The sequence below is a fragment of the Lepidochelys kempii genome, chromosome 1 (genome assembly GCF_965140285.1).
Source record: "Lepidochelys kempii isolate rLepKem1 chromosome 1, rLepKem1.hap1, whole genome shotgun sequence".
NCBI classification, from domain to species: Eukaryota; Metazoa; Chordata; order Testudines; family Cheloniidae; genus Lepidochelys; species Lepidochelys kempii.
The window spans coordinates 963,282-982,671 of NC_136380.1; the positions used below are offsets into that span (position 1 = coordinate 963,282).

At 45.7% G+C, this 19,390-nt stretch overlaps 1 protein-coding gene across 1 annotated transcript; it reads right to left on the reverse strand.

Annotated features, from left to right (window-relative positions):
• Positions 1-314: 314 nt before the first annotated feature.
• LOC144930467 (olfactory receptor 52M1-like) lies at positions 315-18,890 on the reverse strand. Its single transcript, XM_078852400.1, has 3 exons — positions 18,879-18,890; positions 5,383-5,422; positions 315-1,288 (listed from the first exon to the last, which is right to left on the reverse strand). The coding sequence occupies exons 1-3, from the start codon at positions 18,888-18,890 to the stop codon at positions 315-317; spliced, it is 1,026 nt and encodes a 341-aa protein (XP_078708526.1).
• Positions 18,891-19,390: the final 500 nt, after the last annotated feature.

Here is a 19,390-nt window from a genome sequence, read left to right on the forward strand (position 1 = left end):
CAGAGCGGCAGTTAGGGGTGGGGGGTCCTGGGAGGGGGCGGTGAGGGGACAAGGAGCGGGGGGGTGGATGGGTGGGGGCTTCTGAGGGGATCAATCAGGGGTTAGGAAGTGGGAAGGGGCGAATAGGGGACGGGGCCAGGCTGTTTGGGGGGGCACAGCCTTCCCTATGCGGCCGTCCATACAGTTTTGCAAGCCCAATGGGGCCCTCTTGCCAAAAGTTTGCCCACCCCTGGTCTAATGTCTCTCTGACCGCTCAGAAAGTGATTCAGGGATGAGAGCACAGAACCAAGTCACCAGCCAGCTCTGCACAGAGCTCAGTCTGAGAGCCAGAGCACCAGGAAAAAACTTGAAATCCCTTTATGAGTGAAGAGCCGGAGTAGCCTGCCCCGGATCTGTTTGGTCCTCACCCCGTAGATGATGGGGTTGAGTGTGGGGGGCACCAGGAGGTACATGTTGGCAACGAGAATGTGGAAATGCAGGGGCACATTTTGGCCAAACCGGTGTGTGAGGGAGGAGAAGAGAACTGGGATGTAAAAGGTTAAGATGGCACAGAGGTGGGAGGTGCAGGTCCCCAAAGCCTTGAGCCGGGCGTCCTTCGTGGGGAGGCTGAAGATGGCCCTGAGGATCTGGATATAGGACACAGCGATAAAAATCATATCCAGACCCCTCACACAGAGTACTACAAAGAGGCCGTAGTAACTACTGACGCGGGTGTCGCCACAGGCCAGCTTCACCACGGCTATATGTGCGCAGTACGAGTGGGGGATGATGTTGGTTCTGCAATATGGCCACTGCCTTGCCAGGAAGGGGTAGGGCAGTACGACCATGCCGCCACGGAGTACCACGGCCAGTCCAATCTTGGCCACCACGAGGTTTGTCAGGATGGTGGAATGTCTCAGGGGATCACAGATGGCCACGTAGCGATCATATGCCATGGCCACGAAGATCCCAGACTCCATCACGAGGAAGGAGTGAATGAAGTACATCTGGGTGAGGCAGGAACTGAAATCGATCTCCCTGGAATTGAACCAGAAGATGCTCAGCATTTTGGGCAGGGTGGATGTAGACAGGACCAGGTCGGTGACGGCCAGCATGCAGAGGAAATAGTACATGGGCCCATGGAGGCTTGGTTCTGTCTTGACGATGAACAGGATGATGAAGTTCCCCAAGATGGCTATGATGTACATGGTGGAGAAGGGGATGGAGATCCAGACATGGGCCGCCTCTAGGCCAGGAATGCCCAGCAGGATGAAGGTGGAGGGGTTGGTGAAGTCGGTTTTGTTGGAATCTGACATGGAGTAAGGGAGAAGGTGTTCAACTCTGAGGCGTTCCCAGGGCCCAGGGTGATGTTTGCAGTACAAAAGCCTGGATGGAGAGACAATGTTAATATGAGCCACTACGTGCCCTACTGTATACTTAAGATACAGTGGGGAGATTTATACACAGAGAACATGAAACAATGGGTGTTACCGTACACACTGTAACCAGAGTGATCAGGTAAGGTGAGCTATTAGAAGCAGGGGAGCGTATCGGGGGGGAACCTTTTGTAGTGATAACCAAGGTGGGCTATTTCCAGCAGTTGACAAGAAACGTCGGAGGAACAGTGGGGGGCGAGGAGCGGGAATAAACATGGGGAAATAATTTAACTTTGTGTAATGACACATTCGCTCCCAGTCTTTATTCAAGCCTAAGTTAATTGTATTCAGTTTGCAAATTAATTCCAATTCAGCAGTCTCTCGTTGCAGTCTGTTTTTGAAGTATTTTTGTTGAAGAATTGCCACTTTTAGGTCTGTAATCGAGTAACCAAAGAGATTGAAGTGTTCTCTGACTGGTTTTTGACTGTTATAATTCTTGACGTCTGATTTGTGTCCATTTACTCTTTTATGTAGAGACTTCCTACAAGCCATTACCCTCTGATCCCGGTGAGGGTTATCAAAAGAAACTACACCATCTGCTCAAGAAACTCCAAGAAAAAGCACAAGAACAAATCCGCACAGACACGCCCCTGGAACCCCGACCTGGGATATTCTATCTACTACCCAAGATCCATAAACCTGGAAATCCTGGACACCCCATCATCTCAGGCATTGGCACCCTGACAGCAGGATTGTCTGGCTATGTAGACTCCCTCTTCAGGTCTTACGCTACCAGCACTCCCAGCTACCTTCGAGACACCACTGACTTCCTGAGGAAACTACAATCCATCGGTGATCTTCCTGAAAACACCATCCTGGCCACTATGGATGCAGAAGCCCTCTACACCAACATTCCACACAAAGATGGACTACAAGCCGTCAAGAACACTATCCCCGATACTGTCACGGCTAACCTGGTGGCTGAACTTTGTGACTTTGTCCTCACCCATAACTACTTCACATTTGGGGACAATGTATACCTTCAGATCAGCGGCACTGTGATGGGTACCCGCATGGCCCCACAGTATGCCAACATTTTTATGGCTGACTTAGAACAACGCTTCCTCAGCTCTCGTCCCCTATCGCCCCTACTCTACTTGTGCTATATTGATGATGTCTTCATCATCTGGACTCATGGCAAAGAAGCCCTTGAGGAATTCCACCATGATTTCAACAATTTCCATCCCACCATCAACCTCAGCCTGAACCAGTCCACACAAGAGATCCACTTCATGGACGCTACGGTGCTAATAAGCGATGGTCACATAAACACCACCCTATACCGGAAACCTACTGACCGCTATTCCTACCTACATGTCTCCAGCTTTCACCCTGACCACACCACACGATTCACTGTCTACAGCCAAGCTCTACGATACAACTGCATTTGCTCCAACCCCTCAGACAAACACCTACGAGATCTCTATCAAGCGTTCTTACAACTACAGTACCCACCTGCTGAAGAGAAGAAACAGATTGACAGAGCCAGAAGAGTTCCCAGAAGTCACCTACTACAGGACAGGCCCAACAAAGAAAATAACAGAACGTCACTAGCCATCACCTTCAGCCCCCAACTCAAAACTCTCCAGTGCATCATCAAGGCTCTACAACCTATCCTGAAGGACGGCCCATCAGTCTCACAGATCTTGGGAGACAGGCCAATCCTTGCTTACAGACAGCCCCCCAACCTGAAGCAAATACTCACCAGCAACCACATACCACACAACAGAACCACTAACCCAGGAACCTATCCTTGCAACAAAGCCCGTTGCCAACTGTGTCCACATATCTATTCAGGGGACACCATCATAGGGCCTAATCACATCAGCCACACTATCAGAAGCTCATTCACCTGCACATCCACCAATGTGATCTACGCCATCATGTGCCAGCAATGCCCCTCTGCCATGTACATTGGCCAAACTGGACAGTCGCTACGTAAAAGAATAAATGGACACAAATCAGACGTCAAGAATTATAACGTTCAAAAACCGGTCGGAGAACACTTCAATCTCTTTGGTCACTCGATTACAGACCTAAAAGTTGCAATTCTTCAACAAAAAAACTTCAGAAACAGACTGCAACGAGAGACTGCTGAATTGGAATTAATTTGCAAACTGGATACAATTAACTTAGGCTTGAATAAAGACTGGGAGTGGATGTGTCATTACACAGAGTAAAAAGAAAAGGAGTACTTGTGGCACCTTAGAGACTAACCAATTTATTTGAGCATGAGCTTTCGTGAGCTACAGCTCACTTCATCAGATGTTTACCGTGGAAACTGCAGCAGACTTTATATACACACAGAAATCATGAAACAATACCTCCTCCCACCCCACTGTCCTGCTGGTAATAGCTTATCTAAAGTGATCAACAGGTGGGCCATTTCCAGCACAAATCCAGGTTTTCTCACCCTCCACCCCCCCACACAAATTCACTCTCCTGCTCATTCACCAGCAGGAGAGTGAATTTGTGTGGGGGGGTGGAGGGTGAGAAAACCTGGATTTGTGCTGGAAATGGCCCACCTGTTGATCACTTTAGATAAGCTATTACCAGCAGGACAGTGGGGTGGGAGGAGGTATTGTTTCATGATTTCTGTGTGTATATAAAGTCTGCTGCAGTTTCCACGGTAAACATCTGATGAAGTGAGCTGTAGCTCACGAAAGCTCATGCTCAAATAAATTGGTTAGTCTCTAAGGTGCCACAAGTCCTCCTTTTCTTTTTGCGGATACAGACTAACACGGCTGCTCCTCTGAAACCTGGCAGAGCAGAGATATTCATGGGATGGCTGTTGGAGCGGAGCGGAGCCCACGGAGAGGTGGGGCAATCGGCTTTGGACCACGTAAGGTGCCTCTTAACCCCCCATCTCCACCCAGGGTGGGAGGTAAAACTCTGCAGATAAACTTTCAAATTCTGACCGCTCCACTGACCAGGGACAGAGACTTTTGGGTTTTTGGACTTTTGGGACTCTGGGTGACTTTTGGGTTGCTGGACTCAAGAACCAAAGGGAAAGGAAACAGCCCAGCTTGCTTGGGGTGGGCTTTTGCGAATGGCTTGTGTTATGAATATTGTTTGTGGTGTCTTCCCAACATAATACCACGTTGTTTCTCTCTGTTATTAAAAGGCGTTTGCTACACTCAGATGCTGTGCTTGCGAGAGGGGAAGTATTGGCTCTTGGAGGCACCCAGCGGGGGTGGTATAGATTTGTCGCAGGTCACTGGGTGGGGGCTCGAGCCGGTTTTGCATTGTGTTATTGGAATGGAACCCCTAAATACTGAACCCGGCCCTTGTTGCTGCCAGCTCTGACGGGCAGAAGGGTTACAGAAACACCAGAAACATAAACTATTAAAAATTAAAGGGAAAGTTTTTGAAAAAGGATTTGACAAGGTTAGGAAAAAATGGAAAATCTGGCATGGGATTAGTTAACAAAAAGTCTAGGAATATAATTAATGCAAGTCCCCAACAGGGTTATGGAAACAGGTCTTGCCAAAAAAGTGTATCCTTTAATGACTGTACACGTTTGGTTGACCAAGGGAACTGCACATGTACAATAGACTTCGATGTCTCTGAGGCATTTGATGTAGTCGGGGAAAACAGTCAGATAAAAACACTCTCCAATATCAGTAGAGCAGACGTAAAATAGGCTCAAAACTGGCTAACTGACAGATCTCAGGAAGCAGTTGTCAATGGGGCGTTGCAGGGAATGGGGGTGATTCTAGTGCAGTTCTGCAGGGATGAGTTCTAGGCCCAATGCTATTCAATATTATGATAATATTCCTCTACTCAGTGCTCGTTAGGCTTCAGCTGGAGTACTGTGTCCAGTTTCGGTCACCAATGTATAGGAAGGATCCAGAGGAATTGGAAAGGATCCAAAGGCGAGAGACAAAGATAATCAAAAGGGTGGAATGCAAGCCACACGAGCCAAGGCTGAAGGAACTGGATATGTTTAGTTTGGAAAAGGAGAGACTGAGCAGGGCCATGATGGAGGTCTTCAGATATTTGAAAGGCTGCCATAAAAAAAAAGTTGGAGAAAAGTTGTTCTGTCTGGCCACAGAGGTGGGAAAAGAGTCAGTGGGTTCAAACTACAGCAGAGCAGGTTTAGATGAAATCTCAGGAAAAACTTCCTAACTGTAAAACCAGGAGGACAATGGAACAGATGTGGAAGCTCCTTTTCTAGAAGTTTCCAAAGAAGTTGGATACTCATCTGTCCTGGATGGTTTAGATGCAACAAATCCTGCATCTTGGCAGGGGGTTAGACTAGCTGACCCTTGCGGTCCCTTCTCACCCTGTGGCTCTATGATGTGAAATTGTACTGTAGACCAGGTCTTAGTCAAACACAAGTCTTTGGCCTCAATACAGGGGAAAGTGGATGAAATGTAACACCTTGTATGATACAGGAGGTAATAGGGAATGATTTACTGGTGCCTTCTGACCATGAAGCCTATGAATCTATCGATAAATAAACTAGATCAAGCATTTATATTTACTCCGTCTCACCACCCACAAAAAAGGGACCATTCAGTTACATTTCAGAGTAGCAGCCATGTTAGTCTGTATTCGCAAAAAGAAAAGGAGTACTTGTGGCATCTCAGAGATGGTAATAGCTCACCTTAAGTGATCACTCTCTGGTTACAGTGTGTATGGTAATACCCACTGTTTCATGTTCTCTCTGTATATAAATCTCCCCACTGTATTTTCCACTGAAATGCATTCGATGAAGTGAGCTGTAGCTCATGAAAGCTTTTGCTCAAATAAATTTGTTCATCTTTAAGGTGTCACAAGTCCTCCTTTTCTTCCAGTTACATTGAAAGTCTGAACAGATAACACTGATGAAAGAAAATTTTATGGCTGCGTAGAGCGGAAAGGAACAGTCTTACTCTCTAGCCCATCATGCCCATGTTGCCCTGGGTTTGTAGAGCAGGTGAGCTCCTCAGCAAGAGATGGTACCTGTGAATCCTGAGATGGAAGTGTCTTCCCTGGGAATCCCCCTCCGGTAGCCGTGTCCCACACCTCTCTCACCCCAGCATCTGCAGCAGCGTCCCACGCTGAGAGCTGAGAGAGGGCTGTGCACCGTTTATAATAGAGCTCTGTGCAGTCCCTGTGGGGTTTGTTCAGCCTCGAGAGGAGAAGCAGCATCTGGAATGAAACAGGCTAGAGACTGGAGGCACTCTAGCCAATTTTCAGAGTAGCAGCCGTGTTAGTCTGTCTTCGCAAAAAGAAAAGGAGGACTTGTGGCACCTCAGAGACTAACCAATTTATTTGAGCATAAACTTTCCTGAGCTACAGCTCACTTCATACAGTCCACTTTATGCATCCGATGAAGTGATCAGTAGCTCACGAAAGCTCATGCTCAAATAAATTGGTTAGTCTCTAAGGGGCCACAAGTACTCCTTTTCTTTTTACTCTAGCCAATGCTCTTTCCATGTCTGCATTTCTGTGTTATTTATCCAGCTTTGGGAATAAACAGCAATTATGGGATCTTCCCAAATGGAGATGAGAACTCTTGGGCTCTGTGTTCAGGTAGAGAGGAATTAGCTGCTCTCTTTATCTGTGTATATTTAAAAACTATAGTTCATTACTGTGACGTTGCACTCGATATGCTCCATGAAAATAGGCTTATGAATCTGAAAATGACAGAGCTGGGATATGCTTGATGCAAAAGGTCTCTTGTAACATATCATTGGAAAATTTATAATGTGCTAAATTTCATTTTCCTATTCGTATGCATGTATCATTCTTATTTCTGACTTTAGAAATATAAGGTATAAACTTGTACCACCAACGTAGTCAGATTAAGTGGAGACCATTAAGAGTTCTTCAGAAACAATGAGTTGTAAATGGCTCGTTTACCTGCAAGCCTTCCTGTGTACATGTGAAAAGAACAGGAGGACTTGTGGCACCTTAGAGACTAACCAATTTATTTGAGCATGAGCTTTCGTGAGCTACAGCTCACTTCATCGGATGCATGCTGTGGAAACTGCAGCAGGCTTTATATATACACAGAGACCATGAAACAATACCTCCTCCCACCCCACTCTCCTGCTGGTAATAGCTTATCTAAAGTGTTCACTCTCCTTACAATGTGCATGATAATCCAGTTGGGCCATTTCCAGCACAAATCCAGGTTTTCTCACCCTCCGCCAACTTAGCTCTGATACTAAAATTTTCTTACATCAAGTCACTTACGGGACACTGGTGAGTTTTAAAATTTGAATGTATATTCTTACTTTATTACTAACCTAGGAGAGAGAGAGACCCCATCAGGACTCCTGGGTTCTATTTCAGCTCTGGGAGAGGAGAGGGGTCTAATAGCTTACAGCAGAGGGTGATAAATCTGCATTCTATATAAGAACATCAGAATGGCCATCTGGGTAAGAGCAACGGTCCATCTCTCCCAGTAGCCTATCTTCCAACAGTGGCCAATGCCAGGTGCTTCAGAGGGAATGGTAGAAGAATCATAGAAGATTAAAGTTTGAAGGGACCTCAGGAGGTTATCCAGTCCTATCCCCTGCTCAAAGCAGGACCAACCCCAACTAAATCATCCCAGCCAGGACTTTGTCAAGCTGGACCTTAAAAACCTCTAAGGATGGAGATTCCACCACCTCCCTAAGTAGCCCATTCCAGTTCTTCACCACCCTGCTAGTGAAATAGTGTTTCCTAATATCTGACCTAGACCTCCCCCACTGCAACGTTAGACCTCTGCGCCTTGTTCTCTCATGTGCCACCTTTGAGAACCTAGCCTAGCTCCATCCTCTTTGGACCCCTCCTTCAGATATATGAAGGCTGCTATCAAATCCCCCCTCACTCTTCTCTTCTGCAGACTAAACAATCCCAGTTCCCTCAGCCTCTCCTCATAAGTCCTGTGTCCCAGCCCCCTAATCATTTTCGTTGTCCTCTGCTGGACTCTCTCCAATTGGTCCACATCCCTTCTGTAGTGGGGGCCCCCCAACTGGATGCAATACTCCAGATCTGGCCTCACCAGTGCTGAATAGAGGGGAATAATCACTTCCCTTAATCTGCTCACAATGCTCCCACTAATTCAGCCCAAAATGCTGCTAGTCTTCTTGGCAACAAGAGCACACTGTGGACTCATATCCAACTTCTCATCCACTCTAATCCCCAGGTCCTTCTCTGCAGAACTGCTGCTTAGCCAGTCAGTGCCCAGCCTGTAGCAGGGCATGGGATAAATGCCAAGATTCCTATACCATGGACCACATTAACATCTACATTGCCTTGATATTACTTAGGTTCCAAACATTTGCCAGAGCTTGTATGGATAAAGTAGCTATGTTCTTTAGCTCTTGGCAAGATCACATGAAACATACAGGAACCACGCTGCAAGAGCAGATCCAACCCACTATTGTTCTAACCAAGTTTTACCTTGAGTTTGTAAAGAGATTCAATCATGTTATTGAACATGACTTTGATGAACCATTTCTGCTATACACGGATACGGCTTCTAACCCAGTACTAGCCGTAGTAAGACTGAACCCAGGATGGGGAGCTCTTGGGATGCAGTCAGGGATGTTTGTGTCATCCCTTCCTGCATCAATTTTGCACTGGGGGAATGACATTATTTAAATGAACGGTGACCGTATAGATCATTGGTGCAACCAAGGTCATATAGTTGCACCAAATCTTGTACAAGTAACGTGTCTATGAGAAGGTTCTAGTTTGCTGATTGTGATTATGCTCTTTGTATGTGTGCAGCATTCTTATATTTAAAATTTCGAATATTGGCTATTTACTTGTATTTCAATGTGTTCGTTTCTAAGTAGCACCAGTGAAGCATTTGCCTAACTTATTGAGAAGGGACTATTCTGGTTATGTGCCCAATCAAGAAACACTTAACTGACAATGGACCTTAGGAGACTCCAATCCACATCTGAGGAGACTTCCTGGGAACATTCAAGGTATCACGTGAGCAATGGCTGCTCTACCTGTAAAGAACTGAGTCATGCATGGACGTGTGACCTGCCCATGTGACTCCAAACACCATCTCGCTGCTGTGATTTTCCACAGTAAGAGTAAAGGGGTGTCCTTGCACATGGCAGAGGATATAAAAAGCCCTGGAAACCCCTCCATTTGGTCTTCAATCCTGCTTCTAACCTCTGGAGGGACTTTGCTACAAGTTCTGAAGCTCTGAATAAAGGACTGAACGACCCATCCAAATCTGTGGATATATTCCAGCAACTTCTTTTGAGCCAGCAGTTTATTCCATCACTGCTTTCAGCCTAAACCAAGAACTTTGCAAGTGTTGTATGTGTTTGATTCTATTTAATCAATTTTAACTCTCATCTATATTTCTTTCTTTTTATGAATAAACCTTTAGATTTTAGTTTATAAAAGGATTGGCAACAGCGTGATTTGTGGGTACGATCTGAGTTGTATATTCACCTGGGTCTGGGGCGTGGTCCTTTGGGATCAGGAGAACCTTTAATTGAGGACACTGATTTTCATAACCATTAGTTCCTATGAAGAGTGCTATTGCTGGTGATACAAGGGAACTGGTGCATCTGAGGGAATTGCTTGTATGACTTCTGGTTAGCCAGTGGGGTGAATCCGAAGACCTCTCTGTTTGGCTGGTTTGGTGCCTTAGTAGTGAAGGAACCCAAGCCTTGGGCTGTGACTGCCCTGCTCTAAGCAATTTCTCCTGCACTGATACTCTCAGTGTGTCCAGGAACACCCCTTGTTACAGGGGGTGATGGCTCTGGCTGAGGGTGTGGACTCTGAGGTAGGGCCGTGGATGATGGGCCTTGGGTTTCAGGCTGCCCGGGGCTGTGGTGGCAAGAGCAAGGACTCCCCTCAGCCCTCTCTTGCCACAGCAGCTTGGGGCTGGGTTAGAGGCACTGGGCAGGGATGGGGCCGGGCTGGGATGGGACAGGGGAGGGGCACCTCTCCCCACCAGTATGGCCCTCGATAGCTTGCTGTGCAACTTAGAAGGAATGTAGTGGGTGACCCCTAGATTATGTCTTATGTAAAGGAGAAAAATAACATTTCCTTATTCAACTTTGCCACACCAGTCATGATTTTATAGACCTCTCTCATATCTCCACTTCGCCGTCCCTTTTCCAAGCTGAAAAGTCCCAGTCTTTATAATTTCTCATACGGAAGCCGTTCCATACCCCTAACCATTTTTGTTGTCCTTCTCTGTACCTTTTCCAAAATATGTTTTTTTCAGATGTGTCAACCACAGCTGCATGCAGTATTCAAGATGTGGGTGTACTATGGATTTATATAGAGGCAATATGATATTTTCTGTCTTATTATCTATCCCTTTAATGATTGCCAACACTCTGTTGACACTTTTGACTGTTGCTGCACATTGAGTGGATGTTTTCAGAGAACTATCTACAGTGACTCCAAAATCTCTTTCTTGAGTGGTAACAAGAAGGGAAATTTAAGACTAACTTAACTCTAAATCTTAAATCTAAGTTAAGAAATCTAAAGGCACCTTACAAAACTAATAAAAAAATATACCCCAAACTGGTTCAACAATACTTGAAACAAGTCCTAAAAGAACGGATGGGGGTAGGATGCTTATCTTCCCTCGATGGCCAATGTGTATTAGCAGATTGAGAGGTAAACCCCCTGGCTTGACCTACTGAACAGAGGGGCAAATACTGCTCAGAGACAGCTCAAGGGGAGGTGTCAAGGTTCCTTCCCCACTCTGAACTCTAGGGTACAGATGTAGGGACCCACATGAAAGACCCCCTAAGCTTATTTCTACCAGCTTAGGTTAAAACTTCCCCAAGGCACAAAGTCTTTGCCCTTGGATTAGGTAAAACGCTGCCACCACCAAGTGTTTTAGACAACGAAAAGGGAAAGGACCACTTGGAGTTCCTATTTCCCCAAATTTCCCCCCGAAGCCCTTACACCCCCTTTCCTGGGCAGGCTTGAGAATAAACAGGATGTGCACAAACCAGCCTTGGATTTTTAAGACCCAAAAAACCCAATCAGATTCTTAAAATTGAGAACTTTATTAGAAGAACAACAACAACAACAAAAAAAGATAAGAAAACAACTCTGTAAGATCAGAATGGAAGATAATCTTACAGGCACTCAGATTCAAAACATAGAGAATCCCTCTAGGCAAAACCGTAAGTTACAAATAGACACAAAAACAGGAATACGCATTTCCTCCAGCACAGCCAATTTACAAGCCAAAAAAAAAAAGAAAAAAAAAGAAAACCTAAAGCATTTTCTAGCTAGATTATTTTCTAACTTTACAGGAGTAGGAGAGCTTGCATCCTTGATCTGTTCCTGGCAGAGGTATCACAGAGACAGAAAAAGCCTATTTCCCCCCCTCCAGATTTGAAAGTATCTTGTCCCCTCTGTGATGTTATGGACTTGAACTGGGACTGTATAGAACATGGTTGCAACCAAGGTCCTGTAGTGGCACCAAATCTTGTATAAAGGGGGTGAAATCAGGTGTCTAAGACAAGGTTAGGATGATGCTGTCTGTTTGCATGTATCATTTTTGGATTTAAAGATATAAGTATTGGCTCTAGACTGTCTGTATTCCAAACTTACGCTATGTTTCTGGGTGACACCCCAGACAAGTGGGTGTCAGCTCTGCCTAGCCTGCTTGATGGCCCATTAAGGACCATCAGCTATGCAACTGACCCACTGAGAGAAGCAGACATGCCTGGTGACTCAGCAAGGCATGCAGGGACCTGCCTTTGGACAGAACTCTGAAGTGTTTCCAGGCCATGAGATGGACAGCTTGTCTTTGAGACAAAGAAAGCAGAGACCACATGGCAAGAGACTATAAAAAGCTGGTGTAGCTCCTCTATCTGGTCTTCAGTCCTGATTCTTGCCTCTCGAGGGACTTTGCTACAAACCGAAGCTTTGAACCAAGGACTGAATGACCCATCCCAGCTGGGGAAGTTCTCCAGAGACTTGATTTGAACCTGCCGTTTATTCCATCACTGCTACAAGCCTGAACCAAGAACTTTGCCATTCCTGTATGTCATGGATTCCATTTCTCCAATTCTAGCTCTCATCTCTATCTTTTCCCTTTTAAGAATAAATTTTTAGATTTGAAAGGATAGGCAAGAGTCTGATTTGTGGGTAAGATCTGATTTGTATATTGACCTGGGTCTGGGGCTTGGTCCTTTGGGATCGAGAGAACCTTTTTCCTTTTACTGGGGTATTGGTTTTCATAACCATTTGTCCCCATAACGAGTGGCCCTGGTGGTGATACTGGGAAATTGGAGTGTCTAAGGAAATGGCTTGTGTGACTTGTGGTGAGCCAGTGGGGTAAAACCAAAGTCTTCTCTGGCTAGCTGGTTTGGTTGGCCTTGGTGTGCACAGAAACCCCAGCCTTGGGCTGTAACTGCGCTGCTTGAAGCAATTTGTCCTGATTGGCACTCTCATTTGGGTCCCACCAGAACCAGCATCGTTATACCACCATTGGTCATTTTGGGTCAGGTACCAGTGAGGTTAGCTTAGCTTCTTAGCCCTTTGCAGGTGAAAGATTTTGCCTCTGGCCAGGAGGGATTTTATAGCACTGTATACAGAAAGGGGGTTACCCTTTCCTTTATATTTATGACAGGGCAATCTGGGGGAGCTGAGGGGACTACCAAAGGGGGTAACTGGAACCGTACAAGTTCTGAGCTAACCACGTTAATCAATTCCACGGCCACCACAAGTGTGGGTGATTGGGCCCAATGCAATTGCCTAATCAATACTCAAAAAGAACCCCAACCAAAAAAACCCCAACTGCTCAGAAGAGTCTGCAAACCCAGCTAATTCACCTTTTTGTTCCACAAATACTGTTTTACATCATCACTGCACATATTCAGGAATTGTTCCTGAGTAACCAAATCACACATTCCTTCAAAGCTTATAATGACATTTCCCCTCACCCACTTATCTAACAAGTCTGTCATTTCATTTAGATAAGCCACATTACTCAATCCAGATCCCTCTTAAGATGCCTGAATTTAACCCTGTAGGTTTCAGGTGTAACGTGAAACTGTTTCAAAACCAGTTCCTTAAATTTACCATAGTTTGACGCATCATCAATAGGCATCTTATTGAATATGTCCAGAGCTCTGCCAGTCAATTTTCCTATCAATGTGGTCATCTTTTGATCTTTGGGGATTGCATGGAGGGTGCACAGTCTCTGAAAGGTGATGAAATATTTGGCAGTATCGCTGGATTCATCATACTGAGGACATAGTTGCTCCCATTTGTGGATTTTGGGGGACGTGGAGCCAGCAGCTGGAGGGTTTTGTCTCTTCCACTCCATAAGAGCCAGTTCATGCTTCTGGGCCTCAATCTGGGCCTGTATTTCTCTCTCTCTTAACTCCAGGGCTCTTTTGTCACTGGCTGCCTCTGCTTCCATTGCCCTTTTGTGTTCAGCTTCCTCCTTGGCTGCGTCTGCATTAGTTTCCATTTGTTTTAATTCCATCTGTCTTTTATGTTCATTTTCTTTCTCAGCCATTTGCAGCCTGTGCAGTTCTAGCTTTTTCTGAGCCTTGCTCTCACTCATGTTGCTGATTTTCCTGCCTATATTCCCTTCCCACAAATAAGCAAACAGAAAATAACAAACCAGTAACCGCGTTGTCTGTTCTCCAGCCACCACACCCAAAACACACTTAAAATCACTACCAGTATCTCAAAGCAATCAGCTGTGCACAGATCCTGCTCAACTACACTAGTGTGATGGGTTGGATCACAGAAAACCCCTCGGGAACTGCCAACTGATATGCTGGGACTATCTCTAAGCCACTTTCCCTGCCAGCTTGGGACTCCAGAACCTTGCCTGCTTGAGCCAGACACACTAGCCTCTTACAAACCCAGACCCAGGTCTGAACAATGTCCCCCAAAAGGCTGCGGGCTTAACTGAAAACAGCTTAAGAAATGTTCCTGTCTCCAGCGCTCAGGTGCCCAGCTCCCAATGGGGTCCAAATCCCGACTAAATCCTTTTTACCCTGTATAAAGCTTACCCTGTATAAAGCTTATAGAGGGTAAACTCATGAATTGTTCGCCCTCAATAACACTGATAGAGAGATATGCACAGCTGTTCCCTCCTCCCCTCCCCCGCAGGTATTAATACATACTCTGGGTTAATTAATAAGTAAAAAGTGATTTTATTAAATACAAAAAGTAGGATTTAAATGGTTCCAAGTAATAACAAACAGAACAAAGTGAATTACCAACAAAATAAAACAAAACATGCAAGTCTAAACCTAATACAATAAGAAAGTGATTACAGATGAAAATCTCACCCTCAGAGATGGTCCAGTAATTTTTTTTTACAGACTAGTCTCCTTCTAGTCTAGGTCCAGCAATCACTCACACCCTGATGGTTCCTGTCCTTTGTTCCAGTTTCTTTTAGGTATCCGTTGGGGGTGGAGAGGCTATCTCTTGAGCCAGCTGAAGACAAAATGGAGGAGTTTCCCAGGGGCTTAAATAGACTTTCTCTTGTGGGTGGAGACCCCTTCCTCCCCCTGTGTAGAATCCCAGCTCCAAGATGGAGTTTTGGAGTCACATGGGCAAGTCACATGTCCATGCATGACTCAGAACTTACAGGTAGCAGCCATGGTTCACATGCTATCTTGAACGTCCTCAGGTAGACTTCTTATGTGGATTGGAGTATTCCGAGATCCATTGTCCGTTAAGTGTTTCTTGACTGGGCACTTAACTTTCACATTCCTTTCTGAAAAATCAGCCCAAATGCCTTACTAAGCTAAGACTACTTAAAATCAAACAAGTACAGAGCCAATATTTGTAACTTCTAATACAAAAATGATATGTGGACACAAATAGGATGAATGTATTCAGTAGATCATAACCTTTGCAGAGAAATGATACATGGCATATGTAGCTGTCATAACTATAAAGGGAAGGGTATACAGTGCTCTAAAATCCCTCCTGGCTAGAGGCAAAATCCTTTCACCTGTAAAGGGTTAAGAAGCTAAGGGAACCTCGCTGGCACCTGAACCAAAATGACCAATGAGGGGACAGAATACTTTCAAATCTGGACGGGGGGACAAAGGGTATTGTCTGTCTGTGTGATACTTTGCCGGGAACAGATCAAGGATGCATGTCTTCCAATTCCTGTAAAGTTAATAAGTAATCTAGCTGGAAAATGCATTAGATTTTCTTTTGTTTTTTTTGGCTTGTGAAATTCGCTGTTTTGGCGGGAATGTGTATTCCTGTGTTTGTGTCTTTTTGTAACTTAAGGTTTTGCCTAGAGGGATTCTCTATGTTTTGAATCTGATTACCCTGTTAGGTATTTACCATCCTGATTTTACAGAGGTGATTCTTTTACTTTTTCTTTAAATAAAATTCTTCTTTTATGAACCGGATTGATTTTTCATTGTTCTTAAGATCCAAGGGTTTGGGTCTTTGTTCACCTGTAGCAATTGGTGAGGATTGTTATCAAGCCTTCTCCAGGAAAGGGGGTGCGGGGCTTGGGGGGATATTTTGGGGGAAGACGTCTCCAAGTTTCCCTGTTCTTTGTTTAACACGCTTGGTGGTGGCAGCATAAAGTTCAAGGCCAAGTCAAAGTTTGTACCTTGGGGAAGTTTTTAACTAAAGCTGGTAAGAATAAGCTTCAGGGGTCTTTCATGCAGGTCCCCACATCTGTACCTTAGAGTTCAGAGTGGGGAAGGAATCTTGACAGGAGCATAAAACAGATTCCAGTTATGTCATATTAACATTGATAAGCATATTTCTATAAAACATTAAGAGGTGCAATGTCACAAGGCCTCTGGCTGCCCTCTATCCACAGGAACATTCGGTTGGTGTTGCTCTTACTGAGTCTGTTCCCCTGAAGTGACCACAGGGACTAGGATGTGTTGGCAGGTTTCTGAATGGGAGTGGAAGTGGAGCCCTGGAGTTCACACCTCACAGGAACAGGGAGCTCACGAACTCCAGCTAGTTCTGAAAAGCTCAGATTCACCTTCAGAAGATGGCGAAGGCTCAGACTCGCTCTACCAGACTTTCCTCTGCATCCCACCCAATGGATAACCCTTGCCAGAGGTGGAGTCCATTTCCCTGTCGGTGTGATGGAGAGACTGTGCTTATGGCAGGGACGTCAGGACTCCTGGGTTCTGTCTGTCATCCTGCCACTCAATCTCTGTGAGACCGTGGCCACTTCATCTCTCCTCATGCCTCAGTTTACCTGTCTGCATAATGGGGATATGTTCATAGTGACTTTCCTTTGCTAGGTGTTTTGAACATCCTTCAACGAAAGGTGCTGCACAGTATGGTCACAGTTCTAGATGAGAATTAGTGATCTCTGATCCCTTAGCAACAGGCCCATGTGCCTGCAGAGAGTGCTTGTGTCTCCCCATAGTCTCCAGATCTGTCCTTCTACAATCTATCCAGACACCCTGTAAATAACCAGGATATCAGACCCTGGGCAGATCTAGGCATTATCCCTAGTTTTCTTACTAATCAAGTATAATTTTTAAATATACACAAATACCCAGAGCAGCCAATTCCTCTCTGAGCACAGAGCTGAAGAGTTCTCATCTCCCTTTGGGAAGGTCCCTTAATTACTGTTTACTCCTAAAGCTGGATGAAGAGCACAGAAGCGCAGACATGGAAAGAGAGACATTGCCGAGAGTGTCTCCGGTCTCCAGCCTGTTTATATCCAGATACCGCTTCTCCCCTAGAGGCTGAGCAAACCCCCTGGGGTTACACAGAGCTGTATTATAAACGGTGCAGATCCCTGTCTCAGCTCTCAGTGTGGGATGCTGCTGCAGATGCTGGGGTGAGAGCGGTGTGGGACACGGCTACTGGAGGGGGATTCCCAGGAAAGACACTTCCGTCTCAGGATTCACAGGTACCATCTCTTGCTGAAGAGCTCACCTGCTCGACAAACCCAGTGCAACATGGACGTGATGGGACAGAGAATAGGTCTGGGGTCCTTTCCGCTCTGTGCAGCCATTGAACATCCCAGGGCTTTTGCCACAAGGGATGAGTTTGATCCAGTATCATGGGCCAAAACATCCCTTTTTGCTGTGCCTCCCCGGCTGATGGCCTCCAGCCCCGAGGCGGCTGCATTTCAGTGGTGCAGGGGATCCTTGAGGAGGAAAGGTGTCAGTAAAGGGACAGTACGAGGCCAGATTCTGAGGCCATGGCCCATACATTGCTCTGGCCCCACTGAGGCAAAATTCCCTGTGGAGTAAAAACCAATTAATGACCTCAGGAGCCAGCTGTGTGTTAATGCACAGACACCGTCACCTCCTGCTCTTGCATCTCAGGGCTCTGGCTGTTAACGGGTGGGGCTGTTACCTGACTTTTAATTTCTGGAAAGCACGGAGGTGCTAGGGCTCCTCACTGGAAAAACTATAAGAATTTTTCAACATGGGCAAGACATCGCCTATCCTTGCTTCATTCGAGAAGTCAGCTGATCTGTTATGTCTGAAACTTTGAAAAAACAATTCAGCCGGCAGCAGACACCCAGGGTGGGAAATATCACTTCAAACGCTTAAAGATTGGCAAACTTATAAGCAACAGAAAATCAGGTCTCCTAATGGAAGGTGTCAGACAGACTTAACTCACCATGGTGCCACCAGCACCACCGACAGTGGCCCATCCGTTTGTGAATCCCATTCAGCTGAGCTCTGTGCTCCAGTAACGTCAGTGGCAAGGAGTTCCACAGGCCAACAATGGATCATGTAAACAATTTTCTTTCATCAGAGTTACACGTTCAGACTTTCGACGTAACTGAACGTTCCCTTGTTCGGGTGTTGTGAGACAGAGTAAATATAAATGCCTGACCTACTTTCTTTATTCATAGATTCATAGGGTTTATGGTCAGAAGGGACCATTAGATCATCAAGTCTGATCTTCTGTATAACACAGGCCACTAAAGTTAGCCCTCTATTGAGCCCCAAGACTTGTGTTTGACTAAGGCCTGTTCTACACTAGGATTCTACATCCTAGAATCATAGAGCCACAGGATGAGAAGGGACTGCAAGGGTTAGCTTGTCTAACCCGCTTCGAAGATTCGGGATTTGTTGTGTCTAAGCCATCCAGGACAGATGAGTGTCCAGCCTCCTTTAGAAAACCTGCAGTGAGGGAGCCTCCATGACTTCCCTAGGCCTCTGTTCCATTATCCTCCTGTTCCCACATTTAGGCAGTTTATCCTGAGATTTAATCTAAATCTGCGAGGCTGTAGTTTGAACCCATCGCCTCTTGTCCTGTCCTCTGTGGCAAGAGAGAACAACTTTTCTTCACCTTTTTTACGGTGGCCTTTCAAGTATTTGAAGACTGCTGCCATGTCCCACTCAATCTCCTCTTTTCCAAACTAAACATGGCCAGTTCCTTCAGCCCTTGCTCGTATGGCTTGAACTCTATCCCTTTCATCATTTATGTCACCTGTCTCTGGTCATTTCAAGTTTCTCTACCTCCTTGCTATACACTGGTGACCCAAACTGGACACAGTGCTTCAACTGATGCCTGACCAGCACTGAGTAGAGTTTTAGTATCACCTACCATGTCTTGCATGCTACGTCTCTGTTAATGCAACCCCAAAATGCATCTGCTTTGTTTGCAAGAGCAAAATAATCCACACCCCGAAGGATGTGCTATATCAACCGAACACTGGTATAGACAGTAGGAGGTCAATGGAAGAGTTCTTCCATCAACCTTGCTACCACCTTTCGGGGAGGTGGATCATCTACACTGCCAGGAGAGCCCCTGCCATCAGCGTGAACCGTGTCTAGATTGAAATGCTAAGACAGTGCTGCTGTAGCCTTTTAAGTGTAGAGAAGCCATCAAGCAGATCTTCCAGAAAAGCGTCCAGTCTGGAGCTCCAGACATGCAGAGTTGTAGAATCCACCACTACCCTTCGCAGTTTGTTTCAATGGTTAATCACCCTCAGTGCTAAACATTTGGCCCTGTTTTCCAGCTGGAATTTATCTGGGTTCAGCTTCCAGCCATTGGGTCTTGCTCTGCCTTTCTCTGCTTCACCAATGTTTTTCATAAAAGTCTCTGCTTGATCGTCT